Source organism: Cricetulus griseus (assembly GCF_003668045.3).
Source record: "Cricetulus griseus strain 17A/GY chromosome 1 unlocalized genomic scaffold, alternate assembly CriGri-PICRH-1.0 chr1_0, whole genome shotgun sequence".
Taxonomy (NCBI): domain Eukaryota; kingdom Metazoa; phylum Chordata; class Mammalia; order Rodentia; family Cricetidae; genus Cricetulus; species Cricetulus griseus.
The window spans coordinates 49526113-49548737 of NW_023276806.1; the positions used below are offsets into that span (position 1 = coordinate 49526113).

General features: G+C 46.1%; 1 protein-coding gene and 1 pseudogene across 2 annotated transcripts; both read left to right on the forward strand.

Annotated features, from left to right (window-relative positions):
- The first annotated feature begins 351 nt into the window (after positions 1-351).
- On the forward strand, positions 352-708 carry LOC118237908 (annotated as a pseudogene).
- Positions 709-3091: 2383 nt separating this feature from the next.
- Positions 3092-21907, forward strand: Strip1 (striatin interacting protein 1). Of its 2 annotated transcripts, none has more exons than XM_027395453.2 (21): positions 3092-3290; positions 6336-6441; positions 7092-7166; positions 7486-7620; positions 7720-7840; positions 8853-8921; positions 10094-10200; positions 10311-10438; positions 12668-12850; positions 13234-13451; positions 14305-14370; positions 14476-14539; positions 15439-15510; positions 16064-16138; positions 16316-16413; positions 16836-16962; positions 17167-17267; positions 17914-17980; positions 18452-18556; positions 19474-19678; positions 20982-21907. In XM_027395453.2, exons 1-21 carry the CDS (start codon positions 3111-3113, stop codon positions 21227-21229), a joined length of 2550 nt encoding a protein of 849 aa, XP_027251254.1. In that variant the 5' UTR covers positions 3092-3110; the 3' UTR covers positions 21230-21907. The 2 variants fall into 2 exon arrangements, with proteins under 2 accessions (XP_027251254.1, XP_027251256.1); XM_027395455.2 differs by having other exon boundaries at positions 6372-6441.
- The last annotated feature ends 718 nt before the right edge of the window (positions 21908-22625 follow it).

Here is a 22625-nt window from a genome sequence, read left to right on the forward strand (position 1 = left end):
TCCAAGTATGAGACCAACCTTGACTACATTGTTAACTATAGGCCCTCTGCCCTTGGTGACCTGCCTTATTTTGGCAATAATCCTACCAACAGTTTAGACAGAAAACCCTTATCTTCAAATGTTATTGATTAGCAATTTTCCATCCATGGCCCTCACACCTTTGTTAACACTCCCTTACCCCTATGCCACCTTGTTGAAAAAGTGTTGTGTTAGGTCCAGTCTCTCTCTCCTACAAAAGACCTGGTTGAAATACTTCCTATACCTGTTGCCTTGGCTCTGTCTGAATAAAGCCTGCCTTGCCATCTTTAAAGAGTATCATTAAGATTTCTGTGCCGTATCACTCCCACAAATATGGTGAACGTTCCTAAGACCCGCCGGACATTCTGCAAGAAATGTGGCAAGCACCAGCCCCATAAAGTGACACAGTACAAGAAGGTCAAGGACTCTATATGCCCAGGGAAAGCAGCGTTATGATACGAAACAGAGTGGCAATGGTGGGCAGACTAAGCCTATTTTCCGAAAAAAGGCTAAAACTACAAAGAAGATTGTGCTGAGGCTTGAGTGTGTTGAGCCCAACTGCAGGTCTAAGAGAATGCTGGCTATTAAGAGATGCAAGCATTTTGAACTGGGAGGCAATAAGAAGAGAAAGGGCCAAGTGATCCAGTTCTAAGCTGCTCTTGTTATGGAGACAATAAAATCACAATAAAAGAAACTAAAAAAAAGAGTATTATTAAAAGCCCTTTTTTTCTTTAATGCTTCTGAATATGTATCAACATTTTATATAACAAATGCATTTTAAGCTAATGTATGATTGTACATATTTACAGTGTGGTATTTTAATAGACATTTGCTTTGTGTGATGATCAAATTAATTTGCTTATCTATCATTTCAGATATTTATCCTTTCCTGATATTGAGAACATTTAAAATCCTTTCTATAAAGCTACTTGAAATACATGGTCATCAATAGTTATCCTACTGTGTTAAAGAAAGCACTAGAAGTTACTCTGTCCATTCTGAAGATACAGCTTAATGGTAGAACTCTTGCTAAGCACATACATGGCTCTGGATTCAATTTCACTTCCCAGTAACATGCGCACACACACACACACACACACACACACACACACACACACACACACACACACACACACACACACACACTCTTATTCCATAAAACAAACCAAAGCTTTAGGGCGAAGGTGCTGGCTTTTGCAGCTCTACTAGTTCAAGCTCCATCACCTGTCCCCAGATGCCCAATAAGAAGGACAAATGCTGGTGAGAAGCAGAGATTTCATTGTTGGGCACACAGGAAAGAGGAACCGATAAAGGGTCTACTGACCGCAACAGTGTCTCTGGGGAACTTACAAGAGCTTTAGATTTAGAGGAAGAATTGAGGCTGGGGACAAGAGGTAGGAATAATCAAGCAGACCTGGTCAAGTGTATTCTGCTCATCACTGTCTCAGTGCTGGCTCTACTTTTAGGTGCCTCTTGGAGAGAAAGATCCCTGGGAGTAAAAAGTGACAGTAAAATGTGTTGGTTACTCCTATGTGTCTGGCGTTCAGACTTGAAGGAAAATGAGGCTAGACACCAGTTTTTTTTTTTTTTGTTTGTTTGTTTTTTGACAGATCCTCCTCAAGTAGTACACCTCAGTGCAGAGGTGAGCAGGTAACCCAGAGTAAATGAGACAGCTACAAAATGAAGGCAGAGATGCCAGGGTTTTCTGGTTACCTTTGGGCCCAAATAAGGAGTTAAGGCCTTTTCAGCAGGAGCAGTTTCTAGGTGCTTGGTACATACATTACCCCCTTCCTCACAATTTCTGTATGTTAAACTTATTTTCATTTTCTGTGTTTTATTTGCTCATTTGGTTATATCCCCCATGTGACTGTAGACTCCACAAAGACTGGAATCCTGTCTCTTTTGTTCACTATTATAGCCTTAAAGTCTGTCAGTGGTTTGGTGACAGAGACACAGCTTCACACTATCATCTTTAGCAGTCCACGGAGTTCCTCCAATCTTTCAGGGACATCAACTCAGGCCAATTCAGGATTAAGTTGTTTTTTTTTTTACGTGTATGTTTTTTTTTCCTTTTTCTTTTGTATGTATACCTCAAACCAGAGTTTGTGTCTTCAATGCAGAAAATAATTTCAATATTATCCAGTATGAAGCAGAGTTATGAAGATAATCTAATATAGACTTTAGGCATGAGGGTTAGGAGAAGGTTGCTTAAAGACATATCCACACTTGGCTATGTCCTCTTCAAGGGAGAGATTTCTTTGAGTGTCCTAGTATTAGCCATAGGTACCATTTTGGTGGCTCTCAAGTTACAAAGCTAAATCCCCCACTCTGGCCAGGCAGTGGTAGCACAAACCTTCTTTATTCCCAGTCCTCTGGAGGCAGAGGCAAGTAGTTCTTTGAGTTCAAAACCAGCCTGGTGTACAGAGGGAGTTCCAGGGCAGCCAGGACTACGAAGAGAAACCCTGTCTCAAAAAACAAAACAAAACAAAACAGAATCCCCTCCCCCCCCACACTCCATCCCGTGCATTATTTTCTCTTTTGATACTAAGATTCTAACGAGGCTCCAGATAAAGCAAAACCAGGAGTTCCTAGGGTTGCACAGAGGTTTGCAGTGCAACTTGCAGACTCCTACAAACTTGCAGGTTTTCCAGCTGAGGGATGGGGGTGGGGAGAGCCACAATCAGTTGTTAATTGTACTGAAATTCTTCTCTGGTAGTAAGAGGCTTCAACTAGACCCATGGGTAAGGGATTCCTTTCTCTACTGAGGTCTTCTGAATTTCCCCTTTCATTTTGCCTCACCTTGAACGGGGCTGTGACGACAGCGCAAAGCGATGTAGAGTAAGGAAGAGACCACTAAATAAACCGAAGGAGTGAAATGTCACCGACAGAAAGGTCCCTGTAGGGACTCCCGCGAGCCCAATGGCACGTCTCTCGTTTAGTTTCCCTGGAAGGAGGTGATTGGCAGTCACGGCTTTCCACACAACACCGCCACACTGAAGATGGCGATTGGGGAAATTTCCTGGAGGAAATCACGCGAGAGTTGCCTGACGGAGCCCGTCCGAGAATTGAGCCGGGGGTGTGGAGCAGCCAAGATGGAGCCGGCCGCCGCCGGTCCCGGCCCTCTGATTGTGAACAACAAGCAGCCCCAGCCGCCACCCCCTCCGCCGCCCGCCACCGCACAGCCTCCTCCCGGGGCGCCGAGGGCCGCTGGGGGCCTCCTGCCGGGGGGCAAAGCTCGCGAGTTCAACCGCAACCAGCGCAAAGACTCGGAGGTCAGAGCTGCAGGGGGCGAGGCTGCCCCTGGGCGGGTGGCAGAGGGGGTCCCGGGCCCGGGCAGCTTCCGGGCCCAGCCGGGCTTCCGGGAGGCTTGACAGGCGGGCTGGCGGCTGTCATTTGACCGAGACCCATGACGCTCCCGCGGCCCCGGGGAGGGAAGCCCGGAGCCCTGTCACTGACTCCTGTGCGGCCGGCCGGCCCGGGGAAGGTCCGGGAGCCGGGGACAGCCGGCCGGTCTCTCCCGGGGGCGTGACCCGAGGCACAGCCCTGGGGTCCAGAGGAGGCGGTCTGCTCTCAGCGCCTCATCATTTCCGGCCCCTAATCTTGGGCGGGCGGTGGGAGACGCCAGTTGGCAGCGAAGGGACCTGAGAGAGTTTATTGGGTGCTCAGAACAGGGCTTGTATCTCTCTCTAATGCTGCGTGGCCCCAGGTTGTGATAGAAGCAGAGAGAGCACCCTGGGTTCCCTCCGAACTTTAAGTCTGCAGGATCAGGCCATGGGCAGACCCTGACAAGCGTTTTTGTGTGCCCCGTGAACCCAGTGCTGAACTGTTAAGGATCAGAAGTACACAAAGGGCGCAGGATTCTCCTTCTTGCTAGTGAGCTGTGTTTCCCTTTGCCCGCGCACTATGGAGCCGTTCACCTCGCCCCAAGTTAAAATTCCTCCCACTGCTTCCGTTTGCAGAATTCATGAATGAACACACACCCGTGGCAGCATTTTAGGGCTTCTTAATCAGCACATTCATTCCCAGAGCACTTACTATGCAGTCTCCACCTGAGACAACTCCCAGTGTGATGAGCAGTCAGGCGCTTACTGAGAGGGAATTCCTCATTATCCAAATTTGATGCTCCAGCTTGAACCAGAGACTAATGATACTGTCTTTAGACATCAGTTCCTTTCATCGTTTTTTGTTGCAGGCTCAAGTCCTGCTAAAACATGTTGCAGATGAACAAGCCCAGAGTAGAGAGGTTGAACTTAGAGTGGCCTTTTTGAAAAAACAGAAGTTGAACCCTTTATTGTGGAACAATGGATCATCAGTGGCTACTTCTCAGTGACCATTCAAGTATGGAGGAGTATGAAAGTTTTAAGTTTGTGAGCACACCTTCTTTAATGACCAGACTTGTTTAGTTTTTCTGAATAGGATGCTGAGAATCGATTAATACCCACAGGCTCTTTTGGGGGTGGTGGTGGAGAGGTGGTTCAGTGGTTAAAAGCAGTTGCTGCCCTCAGAAGACCTGAGTTTGGATCCCAGCACCCATATTGGGCAGCTCACAACTGCCTTTAACTCCAGCTCCTAGGGATCCAATACCCTCCTTCTGACCTCCAGGGGAACTTGCATGCATACAGATAGACACATAAAATAAATCTTAAAAAAAATGTTTTACCTGCTGGCAAGATGGCCCAGCAGGTAAAGAAGCTTTAAATTTTCCTAAATACATAGCCTATCATGCATTTTATTATTATTTTGTGATTCTGAGAATCAAATTCCAAGCCTTGTGTAAGCTAGGCAAACATTGTACTGCCAAGCTACATCCTCAACCTCCCATAGACATTTTAATTTCTCTTTCTACCCTTTAATTTCAGCAGAGTCGGCATCTAAAGGCCCATCAAATAGAGAGATCTATCTACTTGCATTAGAGATGCTTATGCTGCACACTTCCTCTAATGACAGCTGAAATCAGTAGTTTGGGAATCTGATCAGTGTCTAGACAACAGGAGGCTGACATCGAGGAGAGAGAGCTCAATATGTGCTGCATTAATTTTGTTAGTCTTCAAAAATAGCGAAGGTAGCCTAGCATGCTTCTAGTCTCAACACACAGGAAGCTGAGAAAGGGGGATCAGAGATCAAGGCCAGCCTGGGCTGCACAGTAAAACCTTGTCTCTACATAAATACATTGGGAGGGGGTAAGAAAGGGTAATGGATTAGGTTATGAATGTGATCACAATACATTGTATAATATGTATGAAGTTGTCAAAAAAAAGTCATAAGAAAAAGTTCCAAGCAGATTTTTTTTTTTTTGTCATTCGCATCCAGTAAATGAAAAACTCAACCTCAGCAATACATGCTACTGTTGATTTTATTTGTGTTTTGGTGGTACTGGGATGTGAACCCAAGACTCTGCACATTAGGTAATCATTCTACCACTGAACTATATACCTAGCCTAGAAACTCAGTAGCTTGTAAAAGTGTTCACTGTTGTCCATTAATAAGGAGTAGAGTTATTGTTTGGGGGTATATTATGCTATTTTGTCAGTGGTCATTATTATAAGGTTCTCTCTGACCCCACCCTCCATCTAACTTGCTTCCTCCCCCTCACCCCCAATGCTGAAGATTAAGCTCAGGGCCTAGCACATGTTAGGCAAGGTCCCCTACACTGAACTGTATCCTCTGGGTCTTCCAAGTACATTTTAATCAAGATGGTTTTATCCATTTTTTTCTTGCTGTTTCTCTCTTCCCAGTACCAGTTTTCCAAGATGGCATGTTCTCAGGAATCACCTATCCCTAACAGATTCTCAGTGCATTCTCTCCTGTGTGTGGGAAGAAGGCCAATCTGTTCCGTTTCTGCTTTCTCTGTCTGTTAGTTTTCACTGAAAATTGAGATGAGAGCAGAGTGGCTGAGGGTTTTAATACTCATTTGTCCTTAGCTGTTTATAGTCCACAGTTCAGAAAGAAATGGAACTTCTAGATATTCAGTACTGTATGGAATGGCCAGTCACTGCATAAAGTAGAAGTTTTATGTTTACTTTTGAACAGATATGTAATGAATATCGTTGGCCAGCAAAACAGAGTTTCCGTTTCAAGGAACTTGCAGTCTCATGGATAGGAGAATGATTAAAAACAGAAATCCAGTGAATAATTATAGTTTATAGTAGGTGCTTTGAAGGTGAAATATAAGCTGCTGGAGAGGGCTTTGAGGAGACTTCGGCTAGTCCAGGAGACAAAGTACTGCGATAAAATATCAAAAAAGTAGAGGTGGTGATGTCATGTAGTGCCACAGTGTCTCTGAGGCATTTGTGTTTATCCCTTTGTAAAACACTCAGGAGGATCTTTTATGTGAAGTTCTTTCCATTCATCAGGGCTATTCTGAGTCTCCAGACCTGGAGTTTGAGTATGCTGACACAGACAAGTGGGCTGCAGAGCTTGCAGGTAAAGTATATTCTACAGGGTTCTTCAGCAAATTAAGACTGGATATCATTTCCCCCTAGTTATTCCTATCCATGATATACAAAACATTGGTTAGCCATTCAATTTGGACCATGTGTCTTGGAATTTTGGATTGCTTTTTATTTCCATAAATGATCTTGTTTGGAGTCTGCTGAATTGGTTATTGCCCAGTCCCAGGGTAAGGCAGTTAGTGCCCCTTGCCATACACCAACTGGACAGTGATCTCTCACACAGTGAGTAACAGGAATGCTAGCAACTATGCTTCAATCTTTGCACATCTGTTGCTACTACTATTGTTGATGTATAAGCTGAAGTCAGATGAGCTGCTTTTCCAGCCTTCATAATCTTTATTCAGGAGGTGACACTAAAGACATATTCAGGGTGATGGCCAGCCTCCGACAGAGCACAGTCTCCACTGACATTCCAGTTATAGCTCCAAAGTGGCTATCTCTGTCAAGTACGTCAGAACACTAAGGCCTTCCCCACTCAGTCATTAGAAAGAGTAGCCTGAGAATCACTGTGACTCTGGCAGGACTAGAGTTGAGGCTGGAAATGAATGCCTCAATTTCTCTGCTGCATGTGAGAACTGATGTGGAGGGTGGTAATGGTGAGGAGACCTTGTTCTTTGACAGAGCTTTACAGCTATACAGAAGGACCAGAATTCCTGATGAATCGGAAATGCTTTGAGGAGGACTTCCGGATCCATGGTGAGATCATTTCCCCACTTCTTGGTTCCATTCACGCTGCATCAGGAGAGTACAGGGTTTCTCATCATCATCAAACTGTTTTAAGACATCTAGCAATATGAAAAAAATCATTGTGCTAGTTGTTCAAAGCCTGATGTGTCATGTAGAATGGGTCTTCTGGGAATTCCAATTCACAGAACTCACTGTGGCCTTATCCCTTAAGAAGGAATAACTTGTCGTTCTTGTCCTGTTGCTGTCCAGATTTGAAAGATTAACATAGTAAGGAATTCTATTGTGAGGAATTATGTGGGTTCAGTTATTAGTGTCTCTTACTCTGCAGTGACAGACAAGAAGTGGACAGAGCTGGATACCAACCAACACCGTACCCATGCCATGAGGCTTCTGGATGGCTTGGAAGTCACTGCCCGGGAGAAAAGACTCAAGGTGGCCCGAGCGATTCTCTATGTTGCCCAAGGTACTGTGATGATGTCCCCAGGGACCCCTGTCACCTCTGCCAGTGACAGTGCCTAGTTGTGTATGGAGGGGCTTGGTAAGCTCTGCCCTGTGTTTGTAGGTACCTTTGGAGAGTGCAGCTCAGAGGCAGAAGTGCAGTTCTGGATGCGCTACAACATCTTTCTGCTCCTGGAGGTGGGCACGTTCAATGCCTTGGTGGAGCTTCTGAACATGGAAATAGAGTGAGCACTTCTGTTGAGGGGCTTAAGTAGAGAAGGAAAGGGGAGGGGAGGGGAAGGGAGGGGAGCAGTGGGAAGTGGGCCAGAACTTGCAGAACTAACAACATTTGAGACAAGTAATAGGCCACTTAAGGTGAAGGGTCTGTTCTCAGGCTGTTTGGAACATACTGGGTTGAGTAATGGAGAGGGTGCTTAATGATTCCTTGGAAAAGAATATAATAGAGAGAGATGAGAACATATAATAACAGAGAGAGGAGAGAGGTTCCCATGTTGATATGAGTAGTGATGGGTTCCTGGGCTGGTTCCACATGCTCTGTAATGCTGGAGTACTGGTACCTGGGCAGGTTCTACCCATGTCCAAAACACCCCTTAGAAGGCAATTTCTCATCTTGAATTTCCCCCTATTTTCCCTTCAGCAGGACACCAAGCCCAAATCTGACATGTAAACACAACAAAGTTTGTCACCTCTAGTCCTTTGTCTCATGGACAGGGCAGCCAACTGCTCATTTAAGGCCAACAGCCATCATAAACAAGGAAGATTACTGTAAGTTGGAGGCCAGCCTGGTCTGCATAATAAGTTCCAGGGTAGCTAGAGCTGTTCAGTGAGATCATATCCAAAAACAACAACAAAATTGGAATCAAATAAATAGAGTAGTAGCTAAAAACACTCACTGAGTATTACATCTTCAGGTACTGTTCTCAGGACATTATGTATACTAAATCATGTTAATGACTCAAGTACCATTATCACCCTGATTTTGTAGATGAGACAACTAGAAAGAGAAATTGACTCTACCTTGCCCACTTATACCTAACTAGTAAACATTAGAGCCAGGATTCACAAGTTGAAACTTCACAGTCTGGTCCAGGGCTTGAGTTCTTAACCATTGTGGTGTCCTAGGGTCTCATGTAGAGCCTAAACATACTGGCATTTTGTTGCCTGATGGGACAGTATTTGTCAAGGGCATCACTTATCTCCCTTGTCCTGTTAAGCTGATTCAGATCTCTCCTGCAGTAACAGTGCCGCATGCAGCAGTGCAGTGAGGAAGCCTGCCATCTCCCTGGCTGACAGCACAGACCTGAGGTGAGACAAGCTAGGAGCCTGGCACCCTAAGCCAGAGAGTGAGCTCAGAGCAAGGTTGAGTGTTTCTTAGCTGTGTGTTCATTCCTTTTGTACATTAATCAGCTCAAGTGATAGACTCACTGGGAGTCATTAGCAGACCTTGATGAGGCTCTGTCTTAGGGGAAGGGAGGGAAAAGGAGGAACCTGAAAAATCCAGAGGAAATCCAGGATCAAGCCACTTAATAGAGCTGCTAAGAAGTTGGCTGTAGAGGTTTTGTTTGTTTGTTTTTGTTTTTCAAGAGGGTTTCTCTGTGTAGCTTTGGAGTCTCCTGGATCTTGATTTGTAGACCAGGCTGGCCTTAAACTCACAGATATCGTCTGCCTCTGCCTCCCCAGTGCTGGGATTAAAGGAGTGTGCCACCACCGCCAGCTGTTGTAGAGTAATGTGGACAAAACCCAGCTCTTGGGCACCCACTGCCCATGGTGCACGATCCTCATCTATATTGGATTATCCTGAAAATGAAACTATACTTCATGACTGCACTGGAATAGCAACTGCTAAAGAACAGGGTCATCTTTCCTTGTTTTAGGGTTGAAATCTGTTTTTGAGATTGGAGCTGTGGTTCTCCTCTCTAGTCAGGGCCTCCGGGTTTTACCTTCTGTTTTTCACTCTTCTGGTAAACCCTGCCCTCCTTTCTGTAATCCTGCCCTGCTTTGACACTAGTCACTTAACGCTAGTCAGTTTTGTTTTGTTTTTCTTCTCAGGAGGCTTAGGGCATCAAATTCTTTAGGTCATTTTTGTTCATATTTGTCATTTGAGTAAGTTCTTTTTAGACACTGGGAATGAATTATAGTCTCAGCCACAGCAAGGATCCTCAGTGTCACTTCTCTTCTTGGGTTTTCTCTGTATGACAGCCTTTTCCTATCACATGCATGGATGTTTACCTCTTAGCCAGGAAGTGAGAAAGCCCAAGGGTTTCCTCCTTCATATTTCTGTTTGTTTGAGACTGACTCCATGCATGATCTAGGCCAGCCTAAAGTTCACTACATAGCCCAGTATGAGACCTGAAACTTGAGACCCTCCTACCTCAGCTTTCCAAGAACTGGTATTACAAGCATACACCATTGTTCCAGGCTGAAAGTGCCCCTTGGTCCCCTGTCTTTCTCTCTTATGACCTGGTTCATGTGTTCAGGGTTCTGCTCAACATCATGTACCTAATTGTGGAGACTGTTCACCAGGATTGTGAGGGTGACAAGGCAGAGTGGAGAACAATGAGACAGACCTTCAGAGCTGAACTGGGTAGGACTCTGGGGCTCCTCTGTTAAGGCCTTGCCTGGGAGCTGAGATTGGAGGGCTTTGGGTGGGTCCTGTTGCTGCCTGGGGTCCTGATATCTTTGAGTCACTTCCAGGCTCCCCTCTGTACAACAATGAGCCATTTGCCATCATGCTATTTGGGATGGTGACCAAATTTTGCAGTGGCCATGCCCCCCACTTCCCTATGAAGAAAGTTCTCTTGCTGCTCTGGAAGACTGTATTGGTGAGTACCTTCTTGGGGACACTTAAATGCTAGAAGATGAGGCAGGAAAGAGACATCTTTGCACAGTTGACCCTCTGTACCTGTGGATTCTCATCCATATACACATCCAAATGCAGGCCATAAAATGAGGTTTGCATCTGTACTGACTGTAAAACTTTGTTGTTACTCCCTAACTAGTATAGCAATGTTTTATGTAGCTGTAGGTATTACAAATAATCTAGGGATGAGTTCAAGCTTGCAGAAGGTTAGGCATAGGTTATATGCAAATACCATTCCATTTTCTGAGAGATGTGATATCTTTCTGTGGGAGAAGGATGAGGGGAAATTCCTAAATTATGTGAATATTTAGCTACTTGGTTTAGACAATATTTAGTTAATGGTATTACAGATTGAACCTAGGACCTTGTGCATGCTAGGCAAACAGACTCCATGACTTACACTGGTGTTCTTTTTACTTTTTATTTATTTGCTTATTTCCTATACATTGAGTATGTATTTGGTATGTGTACGTGGTACATGTATACCTATGTGTAGCTGCACATCCATGCTCTGAGACAAGAGTTTCCTGCTCTATCATTCTTTGCTGTATTCCCATATGGCAGGGTCTTCTAACTCCTGGTGCTAAGCTGGCAGTCAGCAAATCCTCACAGTCCTACTATGTCTGTTCAACTCTGTTGGGGTTACAGGCTAATGTGTGACTTACCTGGCTTTTTACATGGGTCCTGGGGATTTAAACTCAGTCCTCATCTTTTCAAAGTCAGTGCTCTTAACCACTGAAACATTCCTCAGCTGTTTACTTTTGTTTTGTCTAAGGTCTGGCCTGAAACTTGGAATATTCCTGTCTCAGCCTCGTCAGTATCTGCTACCAGGTTCCGTTTTTTAAAAGTTCTGTAAAAGAGATGAAAAGAAATACAGGACATGGTGGTGGATTCCTTTAATCCCAGCACTCGGGAGGCAGAGGCAGGCAGATCTCTGAGTTCAAGGCCAGCCTGATCCACAGAATGAATTTTAGGACAGCAAGGGCTACATGGAAAAAAGTGCTGAGTAGGGGCAGGTAGCACCTGGCCACAAGTCAAACTAGATTGGTTCCCTGACTTTTGTTAAATCCATTTCTAATCATACAGCAGCTCCATCCTCAAACAAGCTGCGTCTTTGGAGACCATCCGAAGCCTGTCTTTGTAAAGTGGTTTGAGGCAAAGATGGAACTGCTGTAGTTGTAGTCCACTGGGCAGATGATTTTTGTTACCTGGGTTGAGCTTAGCTTTGAGCAGCAGAGCTGTCATTTGAAGGAAGCAAGACCGAGCCTCTAGCTAGCCTGTTTCCCAAGGGTGTGTTGTGAAATGTATTGTTCCTACATGGGGAATGAGGGGATGGATGCTGGGTGAACTGGCCATCAAAGTTAGCATGGGGGCATTGTCAGATACCAAGCCCAGAGAAAGCAAGGAGCCCTCTCTCCAGGAGGAGCACTGTACTAAGTGGGGCTTCTCTTTTGCTGTGCAGCTTAGTGAATTTAGAGCCTCTTAGGGTATACAAGCTTTATCTTGACCAGACCTGCTGGTTCCTCAGGAAGCCTCACTCAGGCTGAGAGGAAAGCTGAGTTATTCAGACACAGTGGTGCTGAGCAGCCACAGTGACTACGGGACTCGAACTTGAGCTTCTAGTGAATTTAGACAGGTTTATATGTTTTTAGGATATTATTTTATTTGAGCAACACATTTTAGTTGTTTAGTTGTTTTAGTTTTGTTTGCAAGACTGTCATGTACAGTTTTGAAGCATCAGTCTGCTGACATTTATAAGAACTGCCTCTACTCTACTTTTTGTTTATTTGGTTTAAAGACATGGTCTCTGTGTAGCCTTGAGTAGCCTGGAACTGCTGTGTACACCAGGCTGGAGTTAAAATTATGGTGACCCTCCTGCTTCTTCCTCAGAAGATCTGGGATTATCAGTATGTGCCACCACACCATGCTCAGTCAGAGACTATATCATATGTACAGAATTGCATGTGTCATGCGCCAGCTTCCACCAGCTGGTGTTTCATTCTTTCTTCCTCCCTTTTCTCTTATTCCTTGTACAGAGCACCGAATTCTCCTTGGATGGCTTTAGTTTTTGTCCAAGGGACTGTGGGGTCTCTATAAAGGTTTGGGTTCTGATGGTGTCACACATGCTTTTTAGCATAATGACATCAACAAGGACACGGTGACCTAGGCTCTGCACCTCCGTTTTACACAGTGCACACTGGGTGGCTTTGAGGAGCTGCAGAGCATGAAGGCTGAGAAGCGTACTCTCCTTGGCCTTCCTCCACTGCCTGAGGATAGCATCAAGGTGATCCGCAATATGAGGGCTGCCTCCCCACCAGCTTCTGCCTCAGACCTGATTGAGCAGCAGCAGAAACGGGGCCGACGGGAACACAAGGTGAGGCAGCAGAGGACCCCAGGACTCCCAATAGATATCAGAGTACATATGGCGTGTGGTAGGAGCCCATGCCCCCGAGGCAAGCAGGATATTAGAAATCAGCTGATATCAGACTGATCAGCAGGAGTTGCCAATGCCTCCACTGCAGAGACACTGTCTCCAGCATCAGGCCCAGTGTGTAGTGGATATTTAGATGATGGCAGCTTTTGAGGTGCTGGAACTAGAAGTGATTTGTTACTTCATTCTAGTCTTAGGTCCTTCTCTGTGTTCTTCAGTGTCACAGCTCCCTATCTGATACCTTTCTGTTCCATTTGAACTGCTTGCCTCTGCCATCATCTCATCAGTTGTCAAGCTTTCTCGGCTCCCGTTCCCTGTGCTTTCAGGCCTTGATAAAGCAGGACAATTTAGATGCCTTCAATGAGCGGGACCCCTATAAGACTGATGACTCTCGAGAAGAGGAAGAGGAGAATGACGATGACAACAGCCTGGAGGGGGAGACATTTCCCCTTGAGCGAGACGAGGTGATGCCTCCCCCACTACAGCACCCTCAGACTGACAGGCTTACCTGCCCAAAAGGGCTCCCTTGGGCTCCCAAGGTCAGGTGAGTCTCAGAGTTCTAGACCCCTCATGTCCTCAGGCCAGTGTTGACCTGAGCGCCTCTGCAAGGCTAAGATGACCTTAAACTATCCCATGCCATCCTGGGCACATCTGTGAGGATGGTCTTGCTGATAGCACACAAATAACCCTTGTGCAGCTCCTGTGTCAGTAATTTGAACTGGTCAAATTTGATAGTGAAGAGAGATAGGGGAAAAATAAAATGTGTATTTAGGCAAACCTATCCCCACTTATATTAGAGTTGTATATGGCTTTTTATATAAAACGAAAGATGAAGAGTTTTATAAAACCACTTAATGCATTGAACAGTATCCTTGGGTGAGTCAATAGATGGAAAGGTAGCTAGAAATGTGTATCTTAATAGGCAGCATCTTGTGTTATGAACTGAATAGATGTGTATATGAACTGATGTAAAAGGGGTAAGTCCTCAGCTTTCTGGGTTGAGTGAGAAGAATGTAGAACCCAAAAAGCCAAGGTGTTTCTGTTGAGACAAGAAAATGACCCGTTTGAAGTCTGTAACTTATATCTCTTACACTTCTTAGTGTTTGAAAGTATTAAATATTACTATTGTTTGAATAAATTGTGCTTTTAAGTTTAATATGCCTCCCTGATTTTGAGTCAGCTAGCCATGAATGTTATAGAAATATAAACGTACTTCAAGTTTATGAACACAACAAAATTAGCTGGAATTCAGATTTTTCCCCTTATTGTAAGAGACCTTTCCTTGTCTTAGAGTCACAATTTGGAGATGCTTTGATTATTAGAACACAGGCCTAAGATAGTAGCATACCTTGAAACAATACGTGGTAAAAATCTGTCCCTCTTTCTTCCTTTGGTAGAGAGAAAGACATTGAGATGTTCCTTGAATCTAGCCGCAGCAAGTTCATAGGCTACACTCTAGGCAGGTGAGTGTGACCTGAGTTCCTTTTGAGGTTCATTCGCCTCACCTTGGGGCAGTAGACAGGTGCGTGGATGTCTGGGCTCAGCACAAGGTTTTCTTTGTTCTCCAGTGACACCAACACAGTGGTGGGGCTGCCAAGGCCAATCCACGAAAGCATCAAGACACTGAAACAGGTAAGTGGCCCTAAGGGATCTTTTGGCCTTGTTTAGTCCCAGGTGAGTAAAGTGAGAAAGGACAAGCCTTTCAAGGCTATTATCTGCCAACAAGAGCTGGGAAGCACTTCTTCTTAAGTGTGACATCTTTTAGGGATGTGTTATACACAGCCTTAGAGTTGAAGGAGCCCATAAGTAGGCTTCTTATAAGAAACCTTGGGTTTGAGAGGAGTTGCAGGTTTAGATGATATTGTCAGCCTCGCTGTTCACAGAATGGTTGGGGAGCAAGACTTATGAGCACCTTGAGTGTGCTAAGTTTACTTTAGAAATCTGGCAGGCTCAGTACCCAGTCCCAGACAGCTGGAGGGCCAACAGGACAAAGGCTCTCAGCAGGTAGCCTGGTGGAGTCTAAAGCAGGGGTGGGGCCAAGACCATTTTGCTTTTCTCCTGTGCTCCCTGCTGGGAAGGAGCTGTGGGAGTAAGGATGAGGTGGGGAGGGGGGAGACACCAGGGATCAGGAGGAGTGTTTCTGATGTATCTGGACTGTCGTATTTTAAGTCCAGTTTTGGAATTGGTAATACCACGTGGTCTCTGCAGCTAGGCTTTTTGAGTACACAGTTACTTTTGCCTCTGATGTCTTTTGCTCCTGTCATTTTTGCTTTTGAAAGCTCTTTCCCCCACTGTAGTTTGCTTTTTGCTGATCTACTGTGGGCTTTTCACAGAGGCTGTCAGAAGTAGATGCCTCCTTAGAGAGCTATTATAAGTTTGCAGTTTCTTAGGGATCTTTGCTATGACTTAGCCCTCTCTCAGAAGACCAGAATAAAATCTTGGGTCTTTGCCAGCCTGGGGAGGGGAGAGGGAGTGTGGCTAGAGAGTAAGGGTGTTTTTCTCAGCACCATATTTCTTGCCTCTCTTTTCAGCACAAGTATACATCAATTGCAGAGGTCCAGGCACAGATGGAGGAGGAGTTCCTTCGCTCTCCTCTCTCAGGGGTGAGTTTAGGGGCCTACAGCCATGGTGTCCCCAACTGCTCTCAGTCTCCTAGCTGGGCCTGGTCCATAAAGCTGCTCTGCTCAGCCTCTCCTTGAAGAGATTCCAGTCCGTGTCCTGCTCTTTCAGTCCCTGAACAGCAGCTTGAATACAAAACTTGATCTCTTGGTGCTTTGTTCCCTGCCTGTAGAAAAAAAATAAAAGCGGTGATAGACTAGTGCCTTCATTGTTATTTACTTGCTTGTTTATTTGAGATAACATCTATCTATAACCCAGATGGCCTCACTGTACAGCTCAGAATGGCCTCAGATACCTCTCGGCCTAACCAGTGCTGTGGTTACAGGTGTTTGTGAACATGTATGACTGTGGTACCTTATGAAGAAGGTTATAATAAGAATTAACTAAACTATCCAACTGAAGTTCCTGCCATGCTGTATGTTTCAGAACCTCCTGTCATTATCATCAGTGTCACTCTTCACTTTAATACTTAGAGATTCTGGCTCAGGAGACTGTAGTCTGGACATAGGTTTTTGTGTTTGTGACTTTGTATTAAAGGGAGAAGAAGAAGTTGAACAAGTTCCTGCAGAAACCCTCTACCAAGGCTTGCTCCCCAGCCTGCCTCAGTATATGGTGAGTACTCTGTCTGGGACCTCTCTCTCGGGGTGATCAGTGGGTACCTGTGATGAGATACCCTATAGGCTGATCTCCTTCACCCCACAAGGCTCCTGCCACTTGCAGACCCCACTTCTCAGGACTCCATTATGGCCCTGGGCTCTGATGCCCATCTGAGTAGTCTGCTTTTCCCAGATTGCCCTCCTGAAGATCCTACTGGCTGCAGCTCCCACATCAAAAGCCAAAACAGACTCAATCAACATCCTGGCAGATGTTCTGCCTGAGGAGATGCCGTGAGTATCAGTGCTATGAATGGGTAGAAGAAAGAGGGCCAGTGTTTTTCAGGTTGGTTTCTTTTGTTGGCCCAGCTTTGCTGCAGGTTAAGTCAAGGGTATTTTTGATTCAGATGAAGGAAACTACTGGATAAGTTTCCCTGGCTAGAGAGATGGCGTAGCCTGAATCTCAGCACAGACTGTCACTGAGTGAACTTCTAAGTAAATCAGGAACTAGATGGGCAGCATCATGGGGAAGATGGAAGTTGTGTCTGGCTGGATCATTTGGGAGATGGGTAGATGGGATTCCTAAGGCTGACCTCTGAAGTGTTTGTGGGATTTGGTCCTTTACCAGAGGGTTCTGGAATCCATCCCCACTATGGATGCCTAGGCAGAAGGTGCTGTGTGTGTGCTGGCGACTCATCAGGCACTTGTGTTTCTAGCACCACAGTGTTGCAGAGCATGAAGCTGGGGGTGGATGTGAACCGCCACAAGGAGGTCATCGTTAAGGCCATTTCTGCTGTGCTGCTGCTGCTGCTCAAGCACTTTAAGTTGAACCACATCTACCAGGTACCTGTAGGGTCTGTCTGCCTTCGTGTGCACTGCGCCTGTGCCTCAGTCCATACTGCTCCCTAACCCGAGAATAGGGCTTGGCTTTGAGCCCACTTAAGCTCTCTGCATGAGCATTCTAATATGAGATTATCCAGCCAAGGCTTTTTGTCTCTAGAGAAAAGAGAATAAGAGGCATGCTTATTTTTCTTCTGTTGGTTTCAGTTTGAATACATGGCTCAGCACCTGGTCTTTGCCAACTGCATTCCTTTGATCCTGAAGTTCTTCAATCAAAATATCATGTCCTACATCACTGCCAAGAACAGGTGATAAGGACCAGGGCCAAGAAAGGGTAGAATAGGCAAATGGCAGGATTTCTATCTGGCCTCTCCATTGAGACTCCTCAGCAGACATTTTTCTGAGCATCTATGAGTCAACACTTTGCCAGGCATCAGGAGACAAAATGAATGACAGTGTGTCTGTTTTGAGGTTAGCTAGTCTAGTGACTTTGTTTTTGACCAGGAGGCTCTCATCCTAAGCTCCAGAATTGCCTTCACTACTACTTCTATCCTTCTTCCCTTTCCCCTCACAGTTCTCTGTAAGGAGCTTGGCCTTCCTTAACACCCACCTTGTGCCCGCTGGACCTGATAGCACCTGCTTATCAGTGTGAGACATCACAAGGGAAGTGTCTGGGTAGCTGTGGCTTCTAAGAGAGCTTGGCATACATCAATTGTCTTGAGCCCTACCTCCTAGATTCATGTTATGGGGAAAGCTGCAGGTTACTAATTAGATTATAAACTGAACCTGTCATAGGGAAACTTTCCACATGTATTGTAGCAGATAGTTCCTCATCTTATAGTCAGGGTTAGAGCAAGTAAGGTAGATTGCTACTTCTGCTTCAGTTTAAATCATGGCTACTGACAGACCCAGCCTTTACTCACGGTGCACACTGTGTCTTCTTGCATTCTTCAGCATTTCTGTCCTGGATTACCCTCACTGCGTGGTAAATGAGCTTCCAGAGTTAACTGCAGAGAGTCTGGTGAGTGGCTGGGATTGCCCTGGCTATTCCTTTGTTATGAGGGTTGCCTCCTGCAAAGCAAAGATAGAGGAATCTTTCAGATGAGGTCACCTTTGGCTTTTAAAATGCCAGAAATGGCCATAAAGTTGGGGAGGGATTTTATAGGGCAGAACACCTGGGATAGGTTAGGGCTAGTCAGGGAGCATGTTCTGCAGGGGCTGCTGACCTAGAACTTGCCTACTCAAGCTGCTTGCATCTTCCCACTGAAGTCTGGGGCTATGGTTCCTGGTTTTATGGCCCATGCTTCCTTCAGGAAAAGTCTATTGAGTCCCTGCTTCTCTTTCAACTTGTGGGATGGAGTTTCCCTTTGGCTGTGAGACAGAGAACTTGATGCTAGAAGCATTGACACATGGCCACTGTGGTATATTTGTCAAGGCCATTGGACACTGCTGAGCAGCCTGTGGCTGCTTTTCCTTTTCCTTTTCCCTGCAGGAAGCTGGTGACAACAACCAGTTTTGCTGGAGGAACCTCTTTTCTTGCATTAATCTTCTTCGGATCTTGAACAAACTAACAAAATGGAAACACTCAAGGACCATGGTGAGTCACTGCTGCAGCAAGTCTGGAACTGGGAACTCACAGAGGAGTGCCACGTGCTATGCCTCCCCTCACCTGGGGCAGGGAGTCCTCAGGGTGGAGCTTTTGTTTTTTGTTTGTTTGTTTTAAGATTTTATTTATTATATATACAACATTCTACTTCCATGTATATCTGTACACCAGAAGGGGGCACCAGATCTCATAACAGATGGTTGTGAGCCACCATGTGGTTGCTGGGAATTGAACTCAGGACCTCTGGAAGAGCAGTTGGTGCTCTTAACCTCTGAGCCATCTCTCCAGCCCCTGATTGTTTGTTTTTTGAGACAGGGTTTCTCTGTGTAGCTTTGGAGCCTATCCTGGCACTTGCTCTGGAGACCAGGCTGGCCTTGAACTCACAGAGATCCACCTGCCTCTGCCTCCCAAGTGCTGGGATTAAAGGCATGTGCCACCAACGCCTGACGAGGATGGAGCTTTTGAGGCAGCATTGTCCTTACTCAGTTCTGCAGACATCTGGTTCTTGGTAGAAGCAGAAGCTGGTAGAGACTCTCAGTCATGCACTGAAACAAATCCACCCTTACAGATACATCTTCCGTAGCCTCTTGATCCTGATTGGGAAATGATAGTCAGGGGTCCGAGAGCCGCCTTATCCCTGATCCTGACCTTTGGACAGGGCAGGTCCATGAATTCTCAGAAAGGAGATTACAGAGTGACCCATAATTAGGGTGACCAACCCTTGTGGTTTGCCGTAGCTGTGCTAGTTTTAGTGCTTAAAGTTTTCTCTGTGTACCAGAAAACCAGTGAGTTTAGGAGAAACTGCATGGCTTGTCGCCCTGTTCCCTACCTGGCAAGTGTTAAGTGACCATGTAGTGGCACACACACTTACTCCTTTCCTTGCAATGGCTGTCACTGTGTCCACACAGATGCTGGTGGTGTTCAAGTCGGCACCCATCCTGAAGCGGGCCCTGAAGGTGAAGCAAGCCATGATGCAGCTCTATGTGCTAAAGCTGCTCAAAGTGCAGACCAAATACTTGGGGCGACAGTGGCGCAAGAGCAACATGAAGACAATGTCTGCCATCTACCAGAAGGTGCGACATCGGCTGAACGACGACTGGGCATACGGCAATGGTAAGGCCATTTGGGAAGCAAGATTGGAAGAGGGTGGGACAAGGCACACTTTTGACTCCTTGCCTCTGGTACCTTAGCTGTTTCTACCCTGAGGCACAGACGGGGCCTGGCTAGCTGGGCGGTGGTGGTGCACACCTTTAATCCCAGTATTTTGGAGGTAGAGACAGGCGATCTCTGTGAGTTTGACACCATCCTGGTCTACAAGAGCTAGTTCCAGGACAGGCTCTAAAAGTACAAAGGAAAACCCTGTCTTGAAAAACAAAAAACAAAAACAAAAAAAAAAGGAACCTGGCTCTAGTTTTTGTGGCACCAAGAAGGGAGCACCAGGCAAAAGTGGAAAACTGCTCAGTGTCTGTGGTCATCTGTTTCTCCATCTCTCTACTCTAAATCATGTCTTTTCTAGAAATTGCCATGAGATTCTGCCCTCTCATCCCAACTACAGCTGCCTTCTGGCTGCCTAAATCCAATAGCTCCTGACCAGCTCTCATTCTAGTTTCTCCCCTCTATTTGCCTCTGCTTTGGCTCCTGTAATCTTTCCCATATAGCTAGCCACCCTATACTGTTGCCTCCTGATTAGCTTCTTATTTCCCTTATGAATGAAGTCAAACGCGAAGACAGGGAAGGGACACTCACTCACTTCCCTGGTCCCATAGTCCACAGCTTTCTTTTTCAAGCCCATTATCTGCTGGCAGCAGCTTCTGTCACACCCAGGACTCTAGGCACAGAGTACAGTCCCTCAGGACCTACTGAGGGTTTCTGTGCAGATCCAAACATACATAGATGCCTGTGCTCTTCAGTGTGCCCTCTGTTAGAACAGACTGCACAGGTACACTTAGTCGCTGAACATTAGCATGACACTTCCTGTTTCTGGGCCTCTGGATACCTATGTTATCTTCTCCTAGTATAATTTACATTGTTACAGTCACAACACTATAACACTATGTGAGGCGTCTGGGCTCAGGGTAGCACATGACATCTGTGTGTGGGGTGAGAGGATGAACAGATGAGGGAGTCTCCAGGCTGCACTTTTGTTCCCTAGAACCAAGGAGACTTCATTTAGAGAAATTGTTTTTTTCCAGGGGCTCTCCCATCTGGGTCTACATATTTTGGGGGAACAAGTGTCTTTCTCAGTAGGTCTGGATTTTCTCCTTATATTTGACTATGCTCTACTTCTGGGAAAGCATTTGTATTTATCTTCCTGAGGATGGTGCTTGGAGGTGATCTCCTGGCCTAAGGTCATACCCTTTCTCATGGGGAGCTGCTATAGGGCTGGACTCCTAACTGGGACTCTGCTTTGTCCCAGATCTGGATGCCCGGCCTTGGGACTTCCAGGCAGAGGAATGCGCCCTCCGTGCCAACATCGAACGCTTCAATGCCCGGCGCTATGACAGGACCCACAGCAACCCTGACTTCTTGCCAGTGGACAATTGCCTGCAGAGTGTCCTAGGCCAGCGTGTAGATCTACCTGAGGACTTCCAGATGAACTATGACCTGTGGCTAGAAAGGGAAGTCTTCTCTAAACCCATTTCCTGGGAAGAGTTGCTGCAGTGAGGAGCACTGAAACAGACTGTTATCTCATCATACCGAGGGACTGTCCTCATCATTGCTGCAGTGCTCTTGTTGCCCTCCAGGTGGCAGCACAGCTCCATTGAGTCCTCCACAGCCAGCCCTGGGCCTGTGAGTAAATCTAGGTTGGCCTCTGGTTGATTCCTAGCATCCTACTCAGGAGCAGTCATCTCCAAGCTGGGATCTACTCTTCCTCCGCTCCCCCAGTTTCTGCCCTCCCCTCTTGGATAGGATTGACTGCAACTCATTTCACAGTTAGCCCCAGGCTGGGAAAAGCCGAGATGGGCCTTGCATCCCTTCTCATCAACAGCTGCATCTCAAGGTCCCATTGACTCCTGAGCACCTTTGGCATTGCAGTTGGTCAAGGAGGAGGGGTTAGTGTGAGGGCCAAGAATAGAGAGTTGGCACCTTGGTTGTGTTCTGGGGGTATCGATGCCATTCCAGCATCCTGCTGTGTTTTGTCCAGAAGTGTTAGATACCACAGATTCTGTACCCTGGTTTTGGATGTGATAAAAGAGCAAGGCTTCCCAAAGCCAGAGGTGCCAGTTTCCTCTTGATTGCCATGACCTGTAAATATATAAAACTCTATGTGTTCTCTTGTGTCATGGTGGGGTTTTTAATGTGTTTGTGTATTCTGTTTACATTAAAAGAAAGCAAAAACTATCCCTGTTGCCTTGTCTGTATACAGGCTCTGGGGGCTAGGGAGGTAGCTCAGGGGGTCGAGTTCTTGCGTAGCAGGTAAGAAGCCCTGGGTTTGATCCCCAGCACCACATCAACGAGGCATGGTGGTGCACACTTGTAATCTCAGCACTTGAGAGGTGAAGCAGGAGAATCAGAGGTTCTAGGTCATCTTTGCCCACATAGTTCAAGGGCATCCTAGGCTCCATGAGATTCTCTCTCAGAAATATGGTCTAAAAATCTGCAGTTCGCTGAAGTGCCACTTTCTACCAATATGATAAGCCACTTACCTCTTTCTTGCCTGCCTTTCCTATCTATCGTAGAGGGAAGGAGGAGTTGGTACTTGGCCATTTGCACACATCAGTCTGGGATTGCTTTAGGATTCTGGGTTGCTGGGTTCTGAATGACTTGCCTTGCTGTAGTTTCCGTAGAAACCTCAGGTTTCTCAGGATCATACTCCTGAGCTGTCCTCAGTCAAGCCGGTTAGTGCTAGGTTACAGTGGAGTCAAGTTGATTGGGTCTTGTTGAACAGAGGTATTTGGGACAAAGAGGAAAGTTGAGTGCCCTCAGGAATCAGTCTCATAGTGGGAGAGTGGTAGAGAGAGCTTGTGGCTCCTGTGACTAAGGGAGAAACAAGGGAAATGTCACTTTGAGTCCTGGGACCTCACTTGGCTCAGGTACCTGATCATGTCTGCTTCAACCT

Excerpts from the sequence above, each read along its gene's own strand:
- Strip1 (XM_027395453.2), top strand. The coding sequence starts at position 3,111 with ATGGAGCCGGCCGCCGCCGGTCCCGGCCCTCTGATTGTGAACAACAAG. Across the intron at positions 10,201-10,310 it reads GACCTTCAGAGCTGAACTGG|GCTCCCCTCTGTACAACAAT; the intron begins GTAGGACTCTGG and ends AGTCACTTCCAG. Across the intron at positions 16,414-16,835 it reads GTTCTGCCTGAGGAGATGCC|CACCACAGTGTTGCAGAGCA; the intron begins GTGAGTATCAGT and ends TTGTGTTTCTAG.